Below are 16,089 nucleotides of genomic sequence, written 5' to 3' on the forward strand. Positions count from 1 at the left end.
ATAATATTAACTTATTAAATCAAAAGTGTGTACTTTTTAGCATTTTTTCTGAGTCCATTCAAGTACTTATCTTGAGACAGATTTCAGCAAATGTGAAGGACAGCCTTGTAAAGGAATGAAATCCCCTCCTATTCTTGGAAGATTACATCATTATTCTTCTGAAGTACTTAGCCTAAACAGTTTGAATTCAACATCTATTACTCTCTAAAAATGCTGTAGCATTTCAACATCTAACTATAGTTATGCCAAGAAAGATTTAAATGTTTTGCATCATTTGTCCCATTAGACCTAATGGTGAAGATCGCTTCTTCTTAATAATGCACTACAGCTGCTATTTTCCATTCTCTGATTAGCTATCTGTAGTATTTCCTTGGAAAACACAAATTCGCTATCTTCTGCTCTTTGTTTGGTAATAACAGAGTGTCATTTTTTTTGCTACATCAAGTATATCTCTAGAAAACATAAATGTCATAATTTTTGAGTTCGAGATTATGCTAGTATCAAGAAGGTACTTTGTGAGAGGAATTTTGGCTTTATTTGAGGAATTGATTTTGTTCATCACATTACACTTAGTGCTTTTACAAGTAAATATATGTACTAACATTTTTAAACACACCAAGAAGTCTAATAAGCAGTGCTGTCTGTAATGATAAAATCGTTGGTGTTGTGAAATAACACTAGATATAATGTGTTTGTAGTGCGTCTGAGGAGACCTGATAACAGGGGATATAAGAAAGAAGGGATAGAATCTTTAGCAGGATCTGATAGGACAAGGGGAAATGTTTTCAAACTAAAGTAGGGGAGATTTTTATTGAATAAAAAGAAGAAAAAAAAAATAATATGAGAGTAGTGAAGCACTTGAATGTGTTGCCCTTGGAGGTGGTGGCTACCTTGTCCTTGGAGACATTCAAGGTCAGACTTTGAGCACCGTGATCGGGCTGTAGGTGTTCCTATTCATTGCAAGGGAGTTGGACTGGATGACCTTTAATGGTCCTTTTCCAATTCAAATAATTCTATGATTCTAGAACAAACTTTTTCAGGCCTTGTACTCCCCAGAATATAACTTACTGTGAAGATAAGCAAGAGAGAATCTCAGTGTGCTAACTAGAGTCTCTATTAAAACAGTTTGAAGAACCAGAAGCTGGTAAGATGAATAATTTTATATTCATAATTTTTATGCTGTGCAGATGATAAAACAAAGAAAGAATAAACTGAAGATGGAAGTTGGCTAGATTAAAACAATTTTGAAATACTTTGATTTTTCAAAGCTAATTGTCACTGAACTTGATAAGTCTGTATGCCTGTTTGACAAAATAATGACATCTGAAATAAACATTCAGTCAGCCAAGTGCTCTCTGAATTGTAGCCATCTGTAATGTACCTGATTTTGGATATTTAGGCTTCTTTTCTTATTGTCCTTATTCAGAACTTCATAACTGTTGAATTCAGGGGCCTTATTTCTTCTACATACTATAAACCTCCAAGAAGGGATAAAATCTATAACATACACAGCAAATAATATCTTCTAAGCATATAGTAAAGTGTATGGATGGGATGGAAAAATGGTTACTGCTGCAGGCTACCTTCAATCAAATCTGACAGCTAATTGATTGCCTGTTAATTTTATTTTCTTTTTGTTTTCAATGTAATTCTTCTAATCTGCACATCATTTCCTTGCTGCTCTGTTTGATTCAGGCAAAGTTGTGATAACTGACTAACTACTGGGAAGAAATGACAAAATATAATTTCTAGGAGCTCTGAACTTATTTGTGACTAATTAAGGAAAATGTACTAATTATAGTTCATTACAGTACAGTACAGTTCATTTCTGTACTCTTAATAGAGCAAGGAGGTTGAAAGGGTTTTGTATTTTGCACAAGTATCTTACTTTCTTTTTTCAAAAGAAATTGAATGATTTAATGGAGTCTTGATCTAAATCCACCTGCAATTAGAGTCATTTGGAACATAGTCCTGGGCTGGAAATTATATATTGTTTGATTCTCTGCAAAAAGGAAATCCCTTAGCTACACCAATCAGAATACAATTCCTTTTGTAACGATAAGACAAGACAAATACATAAGAGCATGTCATTCACTGAGTTTCAGAAAAGAAACAGCTTCCAGTAGTAAAGTTGATACAAACATCAAGGGTAAATTATGTGCGCAATGAAAATCCTATAATGTCTCTCATGTTTTACAGACAACACAGCTGGGATTGAAACCAGGAGAAATGGCTACAGCAGGAGGCAGCAAGAGCTGTACTTTCTTCCAGTGGTAATAGAAGATAGCAGTTACCCTGTCCAGAGTAGTACAAACACAATGACTATCCGGGTTTGCAGATGTGATTCTGATGGTACCATCTTGTCCTGCAATGTGGAAGCAATCTTCTTGCCAGTAGGCCTCAGTACAGGAGCATTGATTGCAATCCTGTTGTGTATTGTTATACTTCTAGGTTAGTTCTCATTATACCATTTCAAGTATGTTATTCCGACTCATGTGTTAATTAATTTGTGATCCTGTTAGCTTAAACAAATGTTTAAAAAAAACACTGAAACTGTGTGGATGTTCTTGAAAATTTGCATACTTCTAACTTTCTAGAAAAGCATCCCAAATTACTGACCAGAAATGTCAGTCTGCTAACACCTACATGTTTCTTATAGCATGGAAAGATAAGCTTTCAGTAGAACTTAAGCTGCAACATTTGTCTGAAACACTTTCACTGAAGTACTTTTCTTGAAAAACTTCAATTTCTTAATATTACTAAAGTAAACAAGCCCTACTGACAGTAATAGCAGTAAAAACTTAGTAAAGGCCTTTGTTTAACTTTTAATACCAGCTTGAGAAAAAGAGTGATAAAATGAAGGAGGAGAAAATTATAGTAATGCAGACTGTGACTGGCTAGATCACTGTAGAATTTGACAGAAATGTATTAATTTCAGGCAGTCATGGATTCCATTACACTGCATCATCATTTGAATCTATACTACATTTAAATAACATATTGTTTATAGCATACCCAAGGCAGTCCATACCTGTCTGCATCCTACATACAGTATGTCTTTAATGAATTGGTAATCAATTAAATCCAACTTTGTAACTTACACAGGTTCATTGTGAGCAGCTTAGTACAAACTAATTCTTAGATATGCTATTCTATGCCCCTTCTCGATGCTAGGGGGCTGCCTAAATCTCATACTAATTGTTGCATAGATCTATTGACAAACAAGAAGAGCTGAGATACTGAATATAATATATGCATACCTATTTGCATTTGAATGAATATAGTAATTTATAGCTTAAGCGAAGTACTACAGACTTGGATTTGCATTAGGAGTTTCTGAGTAGTGGGTAAAATTTAGAATTTTTATTCTGTCTGAAATATTTTTGTTGTGAGAAATACGTTTCAAATCAGAATTGGAATGGTAAATTAATGGTAAACTTTAAAAGATTTTTAAAATATACTAAAAAAAAAAAAAAAAAAAAAAAAAAAAAAGCCTTATGACAGCTTCCTGGGTAAACCCTGTAAGTAGTCAAGAATGAGATTTGGCTTTCCAAAAAAATCTACTGTGAGTAATAGTTTTCAGCTATTCAGTGTGAAGAGATCATAGAATCATAGAATGGCTTCAGTTGGAAGGGACCTTAAAGATCATCTAATTCCAAACCCCCTGCCGTGGTTGCTGACCACTAAATCAGGCACTATGTCAGGCTGCCCGGCGTCCCATCCAACCCAGTCTTGAACGTCTCCAGGGATGAGGCATACACAGCTCCCTGGTCAGCCTGTTCCAACGCACCTCACTCTCAGTGAAAAATTTTCCCTAACATTTATTCTAATTCTCTTGCCTTTTAGTTTATACCATTCCCTCTTTTCCTATCACTATCTGCCTGTGTAAAAAGTCAATTTTCCTCCTGTTTATAAGCTCCTTTTAAGTACTGAAAGGCTGCAATGAAATGTCACTGAAGCCTTCTCTTCTCCGGACTGAAGAATCCCAGCTCCCTCAGCCTCTCTTCATAGGAAAGGTTCTCCAGTCCTCTTCTTTATGGCCCTTCTTTGGACCTGCTTCAACAGCTCTGCATCTTTCTTATCCTGGGTGCCCCAGATCTGGCTGAAGTACTCCAGATGGGGCCTTACAAGGGCAGAACAGAGGAGTACAATCCCCTCTCTCTCCCTACTGGTTGGTCACCCCCTTTTTTTTTTTTTTTTTTTTTTCCCCAAACTGCAGATGCACTCTGTTGGCATATGTGAAACATTTCATTCACCAGGACAAATGATGAGTCAATTAGAACTCCATTTTAAGGCAGGATTCTCAGGTCATCTAGTCTCTCTAATACAGAGCAAAGTGCTCTAAACTTCTAAAAACATAGATGTAATAAAATCTTTTAGGCTTTCACCCCTGTGATCAGTTTGTATGATGTGAACCATGAAGAACCTTAACTAGAGAACCCGACAGTTCTAATCCATTGATTAATTACACTACCCAAGTTTCTGGGTAAATGCAAATATTTGAAGTCTGATTTTCCTCCTAAGTCTGCTAGGTAATTATGTGGGCCTTCAAGAAAACTGTGTTTATGTTTCTTTAATAGTTTCTAGAAACAAATAAAAAATTATTTCAAAAACTCAGCATATTCAGTCAAATACAATTATGTCAAAGAACTCATCAACTCTGACTCTGATGGATGCTCTCAACGTGTATGATGCTAATGAAAATATTTTAATTCCTACTTTCCAAACTAAATTACTGAGATTATATTAGGAAAAGAGGCTTTGGTCTTTTAATAGCTCCCTTCATTCCAATCAATCTAGTAATACTATTAGGAAAACTAATGTATAAATAGTGAGATCTCCAGTGATGTGTATGACATAATAGAATGGAATTTGTCTTATACCAATTTTATTTTTTTTCCCCCGTAATAATAGTAAATTGATAAATCTTAAAGTTCCTTTAGGATTTTTATTATTGCTGTGAAGCTGGTCTCACACAATCTTTAAAACTCTACTTGAAGTCATTCTTACTGAGCTCACTTCCACATAAGAAGCAGTCAATATATTAGCATCAGGAGTTATTTTATTCTATGCACACTGGACCATGAATTTACAACCATTGCAACTCTTTTCTTTATTATATTACTTCACAAATAGTGCTTAGAACTCTATAATTTTTACCAAAGGCATTAGGAAATTTAAAAAAAAAAAAAAAATTACCAGTTCACTACTACCAGGTTTCTCCTTTCCCAAACTATTGGCAATAAAACCACACCACAAAACAATTTCCTTTGAGTACAAAATCACAGTTGGAAGGCACTTCTGGAGATTAACTAGCCCAGCCTCCTTGCAGGGCCTTTTAGAGAATGGCTGCATTCAGTTGAGGCTTGACTATAACTAAGGATAGATGCAACACTACTTCTCTGAGAAAAACATGATCTAGTGCTTAACCATTGTGACAGTAAAAAGCTCATATTTTAATGGAATTTCCTGTATTTCAGCTTTTGCCCACTGTCCATTGTCCTGTCACTAAGCTGAGAAAGCTCAAGCTCCCTCTTCCTTACTGCCTTGTCAGGTATTTAAGCATACTGATCAAAGATCTCCCTGAGTCTTCTCTTCTACAGGATGAATGTTTTCAGATTTCATCTTGTCCTTGTATGTCAGATGCTCCAACCATTTAGTCATTTTTGTGACCTTTTGGTGGATTTGCTACAGAAAGCCCATGTCTGTCTTTCACTGAGGAGCTGAAGCATGGAAGCTGAAGCACTACAGATATGCCCTCAGCAGTGCTGAGCAGAGAGGAAGAATCGTCTTCCTTGACTTGGTAGCAACATTTTTCCTAATACAGTCCAAACTGCTGTTGGCCTTCTTTGCCTCAAGAGCACATTGCCGACTCATAGTGAACTTGCTGCCCATCACCATCTCAGTCCTTGTCTACTGAGTTTCTTTCCACCTAGTCAGGTCATAGTATTTACTGGTACATAGGTTTATTCCTCTCCTCATATGGGACTTGGCATTTCCCTTTGTTGAACTTCATGGGATTCCTACTGGCCCATTTCTCCAGTTTGTTGAGGTACCTCTGAATGATGGCACCGTTACCTGTTTTTTTATCTTCTGAAAACTTCCAGAGGGTATATGCTATTCTTCATCATTAATGAAGATGTTAAACAAAGCTGGTTCCAGCACCAATCCCTGTGGTACATCATTAGTGAATGGCCTCAAATATCTGGGTGTTGATCACAACACTTAGAGCCTCACAGTCTGTCTAGTTTTGCAGTCCACCTCACTGTCTACTTATCTACTCCATACTTCCTCAGTTTTATAATAAGTTTGTTATGCCAGATAGCATCACTTTGCTAAAGTTAGGATAAATAACATCCTCTGCTAATCCATCAGCCACCTTGCTGTAGAATGCTATCTGGCAAGTTAAGCACATTTTCCCCTTTATAAATCCATGTTAACTTCTCATCATTTTTCCTGTTCTTGATGGGCTTGTAAATGGTGTCCAGAATTATTTCCTCTATCACTTTTGTCAGGATCAGATGTGAGACTCACTGGCTTGTAGTTCCCTCTTGTCCTTTTTTAAGATAATGACGACAATTTCTCCAATCCTCAGAAACTTCTCGTAATACCACGACATTTCAAAGATAATCTCCAATGGCCTTGTAATATCAGTCATCTCCCTCACTACTGTTTACATCCTGTCGAGGTTACCGTCCTTGTGTGTGTCCAATTTTTTTTTATGTTTTCCCTAATCTTTTCCACTTCCATCAAGAATAAATTTTTCTGGCTCCAAACTTTCCCTCTGTCTTCAGGGATCTCTGTCTTATGAATACAAAGAATATAAAAGAGTGTGAGAGGGAGATTGACTGGTGGTGTCAGTCCCTCTCAGCCTCAAGTTCTCAGCACACAGCCGAGGCTCCTAATGGAGCATGTCAGCCCCTGTCACCTCACAAACAGGTGGTAAAGGGGAACCAGACAGCTGGCAGCACTGCAGCGAGCCCCCTGTCCTCTCTTCCCCCCAGCAGCAATTTGAGAAGGGAGGAGGAGTGGAAACGGGTGCCTGCTCGGCGGAAGGGGCATCCCCCATCCCGACCATCCCCGGCTCCACAGGTGCCTCTGCGAAACCGGTTTGAGGCCCTGGAACTTGAGGGGGAGACTAGCGAGAGTGTGGAGACAGATTCACCCACGAGGTTGCCTCAGAAGAAGCGGTCACCCCAAAGCCTCAAGACTGCTTCTACACGTAAGGACAGAAGGGTGATTGTTGTAGGTGACTCCCTTCTGCAAGGAACAGAAGGCCCTATATGCCGGCCCGACCCCACCCGCAGAGAAGTGTGCTGCCTTCCTGGGGCACGGGTCAGGGACATTTCAAAGAAAATTTCTAGGTTGATTCAGCCTTCAGACTACTACCCACTTTTAATAATTCAGGCTGGCAGCGAGGAAGTTGGCAAGGAAAGCCTGAGGTCCATCAAGAAAGACTTCAGGGGAATGGGGCGAATACTAGAAGGAGCTGGGGTGCAGGTGATCTTTTCTTCTACGCCCGTGGTGTCGGGAAAAGGTACAGGGTGGATCCGAAAAACCCAACTCTTAAATAGATGGCTTAAGAGCTGGTGCAGACACAAGAATTTCGGCTTTTTTGACCATGGGGCAATCTACACTGCACCTGGCATGATGGCTGCTGATGCAAGCAGCCTGTCCCTGAGGGGTAAGAGGGTATTAGCTGAAGAATTAGCGGGACTCATTGACAGGTCTTTAAACTAGGAATGAAGGGGGAAGGGGGCAAAATAAAGGCTACTGGGGTTGAACGGTTCATTCGAGGGATTGTACCAAACTCTGTGGGCAATGATGGCAGAGTGCAAAAGGAGGGAGTAGGGCAGGGGGATGCTGGGGATGCTGCTGTTCTAGCGGATCCTGGATCGCTTATGAAGGTGGTGAGACGGACAGCCCGGCTGAAGTGCCTTTATACTAATGCACGAAGCCTGAGTAACAAGAAGGAGGAACTGGAAACTGTGATGCATTCTGAAAGTTATGACATTGTTGCTATCACAGAAACATGGTGGGATGACTCCCACAATTGGGATACTGCCATCGACGGCTATAGACTCTTTAGGAGAGATAGGAGAGGTAGGAAGGGTGGGGGAGTTGCTCTCTATGTCAGAGATTGGATAAACTGTGAGGAGCTCCCCATGAGAAACAGTCAAGAACAGGTTGAGAGCCTGTGGGTTAGGATTAGAGATGGGACTAATAAAGGTCAGCTGGTATTAGGGGTATACTACAGGCCACCTGACCAAGGGGAGGCTGCTGATGAGGCTTTCTTGCTCCAGATGCGTGAGGCGTCTGCCTCACGGGCTCTTGTCCTGGTGGGGGACTTCAACCATCCGGACATTTGTTGGAAAAACCACACGGCGAGCTGCAAGAGCTCCAGAAGGCTCTTGGAATCCATTGATGATAGCTTTCTGGTTCAGGTATTGGACAGACCGACCAGAGGTCAAGCGTTGCTGGACCTGCTGCTCACCAACGCTGAGGAGATCATCAAAGGCGTCAAGGTTGGAGGATGCCTAGGCTCCAGCGATCATGCCCTGGTTGAGTTTGTGATCTCAAGCGATGTGGGCCTGGTAAAGAGCAGGACCAGGACGCTGAACTTTAGAAGAGCAGACTTCAAGCTACTCAATGGAATGCTGGCCAAGATCCCCTGGCGCGCTGCCCTCAAAGATAAGGACGTTGAGGAGAGCTGGCTGCTCTTCAAGGATGCCCTCCTGGCAGCACAAGAGGTCTCCATTCCCCTGATTAAGAAAGTGGGCAGGAGAGGTAGAAAACCGGCATGGCTCAGCAAGGACCTGCTAAGAGAACTGAGGGTGAAGAAAGGGGTGTACAAGCTCTGGAAACAAGGCTGTGTCACCTGGGAAGAATACAGGGATGCCGTCCGGACTTGCAGACGTGGGATCAGGAAAGCCAAGGCGCAGGCAGAACTGAACTTGGCCAGGGACGTGAAAAACAATAAGAAAACCTTCTACAGGTACATTGGCCAGAAGAGACAGGCCAAAATGGGCGTACCTACTTTGGTAAATTTAAAAGGAGAAATGGCTTCAACAGATGAAGAGAAAGCTGAGGTGCTGAATGAGTTCTTCACCTCGGTCTTCACTGGTGGCCAGGATTCTAGTCTTTTTCACGTCCCTAAGTCTTGCACCCCCATACCTCTATGTGGGGACCAAGGAGGTAAATCCCTCCCCACTGTAAGGGTTGAGCAAGTCCGAGAGTGCCTCCTTAGACTGAATGAGTATAAGTCTATGGGGCCAGATGGCGTGCATCCCAGGGTCCTGAAGGAGCTGGCTGAGGTGGTTGCTGAGCCGCTCTCCATCATATTTGAGAAGTCGTGGCTGTCAGGTGAGGTCCCGGACGATTGGAGGAAGGGTCACGTCACTCCCATTTACAAGAAGGGGAGCAGGGAGGACCCAGGTAACTACAGGCCGGTGAGTCTCACCTCCGTGCCTGGGAAGATTATGGAACAGATCCTCCTGGACAATATGCTTGATCACATAAAGAACGAGCACGTGATCCTAGATAGCCAGCATGGCTTCACCAGGGGAAGGTCATGCTTAACTAATCTTGTGGCCTTCTATGATGGAGTGACGGCATTGGTGGACGAAGGGAAGGCAACTGATGTCATTTACCTGGACCTGAGCAAGGCCTTTGACATGGTCCCCCATCACATCCTCATCTCCAAACTGGAGGGAGGTGGATTTGACGGGTGGACAACTAGATGGATAAGCAATTGGTTGAAAGGCCGCAGACAGAGGGTGGTGGTCAATGGCTCTATGTCCAGGTGGAGGCCGGTAACGAGCGGTGTCCCTCAAGGGTCTGTCTTGGGACCGGTGCTCTTTAACATCTTTATTAATGACATCGATGAGGGAATGGAGTGCACCCTCAGCAAGTTTGCTGATGACACCAAGCTGAGTGGTGCAGTCGATACGGTGGAGGGAATGGAGGCCATTCAGAGGGACCTTGACAGGCTGGAAAGCTGGGCTCGGGTGAACCTAATGAGGTTCAATAAGGCAAAGTGCAAGGTTTTGCACTTGGGCCGGAAGAACCCCAGGCACCTGTACAGGCTGGGGGGAGTTGTCCTTGAGAGCAGCTCGGCAGAGAAAGACCTAGGGGTCCTGATAGATGAGAAACTTAACATGAGCCAGCAGTGCGCTCTGGCAGCCCGGAAAGCAAATGGGATCCTGGGCTCCATCAGGAGAGGGGTGGTCAGCAGGGATAGGGAGGTGATTGTCCCTCTCTACTCTGCTCTTGTGAGGCCCCATCTGGAGTACTGTGTTCAGGTGTGGAGCCCTCAGTACAAAAAAGACATGGAGATTTTGGAAAGGGTCCAGAGGAGGGCCACGAAGATGATCAGGGGGCTGGAGCACCTCCCCTATGAGGACAGGCTGAGGGAGTTGGGTTTGTTCAGCCTGGAGAAGAGAAGGTTGCGGGGCGACCTCATTGCAGCCTTTCAATATCTGAAGGGAACTTACTCCCAGGAGGGGAGTAAACTCTTCATAAGGGCTGATAATAGCAGGACACGGGGAAATGGTTTTAAGTTAAAAGAGGGAAGATTTAGGTTGGATGTTAGGGGGAAGTTTTTTACTAGGAGGGTGGTTAGGTCCTGGAACAGGCTGCCCAGGGATGTTGTGGATGCCCCGTCCTTGGAGGTGTTCAAGACCAGGTTGGACGAGGCTCTGGGCAACCTGATCTAGTAAAGGTGTATGTTCGGTGGCCCTGCTAGGCAGGGGGGTTGGAACTACATGATCCTTGAGGTCCCCTCCAACCCAGGTCATTCTGTGATTCTGTGATTCTGTGATTCTGTGAATACAGACAGAGGCAAAGAAACCATTCAGCACCTTTGCTTCTCCTGTGTCCTTTGGCATCAGCTTCCTTGTTCCATTCATCACGAAAAACACATTTTCCCTAACTTCTTCTTGTTATTTAAATACTTGCACAAGCCCTTTGTGTCCCTCTTAGGTGTAGGTGGGCTTTGGCTTGCCTAACCCTACCCCTGCAAATTCAGGCATATTTGTCCTGGCTTATCTGTCTCTGCTTCTGTTCTTTAGTCAGGAGATATTCAGTCGTTCACACAGGCTTCCTCCTGCCTTTGCTTGATTTCCTGCTCATCAAGATGAAACACTGTTGAGCTTGGAAGAGGTGATAGCTGAAAACCAACCAACTCTATGGGACTTCTTTTCTCTCCAGAAACATTTCACGTATCACACGTCATTCTTCAAAATTCAGAGAGGCAAAAAAATGTACTCTATAAAATACTGAACTTAGACTTCCTTTGTCCATCTCAGAAATTCCTATTTATTTACTTTTATTTTTCTCTTCAACACTGCTTTGTTGTGGTTGCTGTTGTTTTAGTTTTCTGTTTATTTTGTTTTCTCACCAGGGTAAGTTTAGATTTGCCAAGGTAAGTTTAGGTTGGATATCAGGAAAAACTTCTTTACAGAAAGGGTAGTTATGCACTGGAATAGGCTCCCCAGGGAGGTGGTTGAGTCACCATTCCTGAATGTGTTTAAAAACCATTTGGATGTGGTGGACATATTTAGCAGAGGTTGTTAGAGTTAGGGTAGTATGGTTAGACTTGATGATCTTTTTAATGTCTCTTCCAACCTGAGCAGTTCTATGATACTATGATTCTATAATGTCAAAAATTGGGAATTTTTCTCCATTAAGCTATGGAACACATTTAAAAAACAATCCCATCTCTCTCTATGTGAAATGAAAGTCCTATCCATCCCTACTTTTTGCATAAAGCAAGACAGTAAGAAAATTATGTGTTACTTCCTTCACAGCAAACTCTAAAGAAAGTTAGATTCATACATCAAACAGCAAATGACTTTTTATTGGATAGAGCACAGCTATTTTTACAATAATAGCAGAAGTCTATCTTCTAAGGAAAGAAAATCCTTTTGATTGCTTGCAGCTTTCAAAGGAAGTATAATGATATATCATCAGAGTACCAAATTATTTCTATGCATGTCTTAACTTCAGTTTTCTCTCATTACAGTCATTGTAGTACTATATGTAGCACTACGGAGACAGAAGAAAAAAGACACCCTGATGACCTCTAAAGAAGACATCAGAGATAATGTGATCCATTATGATGATGAGGGAGGTGGAGAAGAGGACACCCAAGCTTTCGACATTGGTGCTCTGAGGAATCCCAAAGTGATTGAAGATAACAAAATGCGCAGGGACATAAAACCAGACACCTTGCGTTTTCCACGTCAGAGACCTCCAGTGGAAGACAACACAGACATAAGAGATTTCATAAATCAGAGGCTGCAGGAAAATGATATTGATCCAACTGCACCCCCTTATGACTCCTTGGCAACCTATGCTTATGAAGGAAATGGGTCTGTTGCAGAGTCCCTCAGCTCTATAGAATCCCTTACTACAGAGGCAGACCAGGATTACGACTATCTGAGTGACTGGGGACCTCGTTTTAAGATATTAGCAGACATGTTTGGAGAAGAAGAAAGTTATAACCCTGATAAAGTCACTTAAGAACAAATACAACAGTGAAATAAAAAGAAAAGCAAACCAACAACAAATAAAAAAGATAAACCCAAGCTTTATAATAGGACAGGATTCCTTTGATTATAAAAGACAGCAATTGTTTCCAGCAAGTTACTACATTTATCATAATGTCAGTTTTTGTTTGATCTGCAAAGAAGAGATAAATCCTGTAATATACACAGTTTTTTGTTGTTCTTATTTTGTTACTCTGGAATTACACTGAGACAAGCTCAGGCCTACAAGGTGCAGTTTACTGACTGACTTAGAAAGAAGATAGCTTTCTGGCATCATGGTGGAAGAGTGGTAGCTTTTTCGTAATTCCACTAAAGTGCCTATTGAAACTTTTATCATTTAATTGGTAAAGAGTCTGCTGTGATGGTGTTACAAAACTGAATGGTGAATTGGACATGGACTTTAAGACAAGAAGCAATAGCAGTATGCTGACTTCTTATAGAACAAAAATGGAGATAACTTCCCAGAGTATATCTAATGATTAAAACTAAGAGAGATGTACATTGTGTTTGGGGGTTATATTTGTGGGTTTTTTTAAAGAAGAAAACACTATTTCAAGACATTATATTTCTTCTTCCAAAATTTCACTGAAAATTGAAATTTAAAATGCTATTGCTGACTCTGAAGATGTAAAGCCAAAATTAAAAAGGAAAAGATTTTAGCATACATCAATGAATATTTAAAAGTTCATGAAAATATTTCATTTTTTTCCAGAATAATAAAAGATGAAAGCAGCTACTCCTTTACATGAAGGAAATCTCCCTTTTTAAAAATGTGACTATTAGAAAATTAAATAGATTTTTTTTTTAATTTCTATTTGTTTGTTTGTTTGTTTAGGAATATTGTTGTATTTTTAGTACCATGTCATTTTTTTTCCCCTTGTAGTTATCATTGAAGTAGTACATGTAAAGAACTCCACATCAATTTTCTTTGCAACAACTAGTTTGTTCATCTTTGGGTACTGTAGAAATACATACTACAGAGATAATTATTTTTCAACCAATCACCTGCTACAGTTCACTATATTTTAGTGTCAGACCCTTATTAAAAATTTGAATCCTTATTCTGTAATTTTTTCTTCATAAAATCATAGAATGGTTTCAGTTGTAAGGGACCTTACAATCACCTAGCTTCACCCTGTCTGACATTGGCAAGGGACCCTTTCCACTAGCACAGACTGCTACAAAGACCAATCCAATCTGCTATTGAACACCTATAGGAATGGGGCATTCATGACTTCTCTGGGCAAGTTTTTTGTGCCTCACCATCCTCGTATTAATAATTTCTTTCTAATATGTACTCTATTTTGTTGTTGTTGTTGTTCAAAATCATGACATATTGTCCTAATGAAATCTATTCCTTGACAAAATATTAACAGACAGAACAAAAACATGACAGTATATTTCTCCACTCTTTATGTTCATACCCATTCATAACCATAGCTGTGCAAATAACAAAATTACATATATTTGCAAGTCACTATGCCATGGAAGAGCACTTGTAAACTATTTCATGTATTTTTATTTATTTATTTATTTTTCTGATGATGATTTAAGGAACTTAAGGATGATTTAAGGAATACACATTTTGTAAGACAATGGCTTATGGCCCCCGAAGTGCATGCATCCTTATATTCTCCTTCTAAAATCTCTGCCATGCTATACAATATGTTCAATCTCTACTCATGATTACTGGCAGCGGCAAGGCAAACCTAAGTCTTTCAGATCTACAACTTAGTTTTTGTGCCACTGAAGAATTAATAGCTACCAGATACTCTTAGATCACATACCTGATTAACATACCCAAAGTACCCTCTACTCTCTTCTAAATGAGAAGGTATTACAAAGCTGTATAAATGACTCTTCCAATAAGACTTTAAAATGCATATTGCTTAAATAAATTTAGAGTTATATGGTAAAATTGGACAGGGTTGCATTAAAATCACTGTCAGTGTAGATTATACCAGCAGATAGCTGAGGTGTAATGCAGCACACAGTAATAGGAAATGTTTTGTATTGGTGGGCTTGTGTATTTCTTTTTCATTATTAGTCAAATAACTTATGTTCCTTGGATGACAAACTAAGGCAACAAAAGCTCTCACCAAATATTACGGAAGCAGATGGATTAACAAGGCCCATTTACTACCATAACAATTTTAATTTCAAAGCTACTGTTTTTAATTTTTGTGCATGATAGCATAGCAAGATCAACTACTGCAGAGTAGACCTCAAACAGAACTCTTAAAAAAATGTTTACAAATGTGTAATCTTAAGGTCAAGCTCTGCTCTTTGTAAGTGTATTGGTCCTTTACAAGTATTATGGAAGTAAAATCATGAAAGTGATACTGAGTGAACATGAGGGCTCTCAAATTGCTCAGAGCATTTGCTCTGAGCAGGACAGTCTGTACAGGAACCTAACATCTAAAATGAGTGCACAGAAAATGTGATTTAATCATGCTATTAGACAAAATTCAGATACAACCGTAGTTGTTTTATGCTGAATTAGTGACAAATTGAATATCAAATGCATATTTTTGACATTCAAGAGCTTTATAATTGAGATGTTTCAATCACATCAATCACATTATTAATAAGCCTCCAGGAAGATTTAAATATATATATATATAATTACTGATGCAATTATGCTATAAAATCTTAATTAAAATCTAAGACTTTTTTCAAGGGGTGATCAAACAATTTTAAATTAAAGAGGTTGTTTTTGTTTTTGTTTTTTTTTGTTTTTGTTTTTGTTTTTTGTAAACAGCTCTGTGAAACTAAGGAAAATCTTCACTTTATATTCACACACAATTTGTTTTATTCCATGTTCTATCACTCTCTTTCTAAAAGATGCATGCCAGGTTTTAAGACTTTGATTTTTAAAAGGTAATTAAACAGATATGAAGTTTATAAGATTTAAATAAGATATCTGAGATGATATGAAGTCAATGGGACTAAGGAACCCCAGTACATTTGTGAACTGTACTAGGTATGTACTTTTGTTTTTAAGCACTGTATCTTTGAAAAATCCCTAAAAGACTTGTATAATCCATATCTCACAGTGGATGATTGTCTTTCTCTGGTCTATGGAAAGAGCCATAAGATCTCATGTTGTATCAGTGACAGGAAACTGCTTACGAAAAAGTAAAAGGCACTGAAGTGGTGGACTCAAGAAAAATGCTTTTCATTCTAATTTCCAAACATGAGAACACAAACATTTGGCATCATCTTAAATGTCTGAATGGTGCTCCCCTCAAAACACAAAACATTCTGTAAAATGTCTTCAAGTAATCTAGCTTGTAAGATTATATTGTGGACATACAGAACTGAAGACAAATTTATCACAATCCTTTGAAAGAAATTTTATGTGTCCTGAAAACATCATGACTTAGGATAGTTCAGACCATTTCATAGAACGTAAAAGATTATTAATATATGGATTTAAGAGTGCTACCTCACAAATCTGAAAATACTGTTATTCTTGAAATGCAGATTTACAATATTGTGAGATAACAAAGATTTGGAAAGCAATGACAGTAGACAATGT

The 16,089-nt window shown here is 39.6% G+C and overlaps 1 protein-coding gene across 1 annotated transcript in view; it reads left to right on the plus strand.

Moving 5' to 3' along the window:
* The window catches only part of CDH12 (cadherin 12), a 294,089-nt gene extending 281,397 nt beyond the window's left edge, over positions 1-12,692 (plus strand). The window contains exons 12-13 of the mRNA XM_031589241.2: positions 2,200-2,451; positions 12,023-12,692. Coding sequence (XP_031445101.2) covers positions 2,200-2,451; positions 12,023-12,522 — 752 coding nt within the window. The 3' untranslated portion in view covers positions 12,523-12,692. The remainder of the gene's footprint in view (positions 1-2,199; positions 2,452-12,022) is intronic.
* The last annotated feature ends 3,397 nt before the right edge of the window (positions 12,693-16,089 follow it).

Source organism: Phasianus colchicus, chromosome 3, assembly GCF_987193195.1.
Source record: "Phasianus colchicus chromosome 3, bPhaCol1.hap1.1, whole genome shotgun sequence".
Lineage (NCBI taxonomy): Eukaryota > Metazoa > Chordata > Aves > Galliformes > Phasianidae > Phasianus > Phasianus colchicus.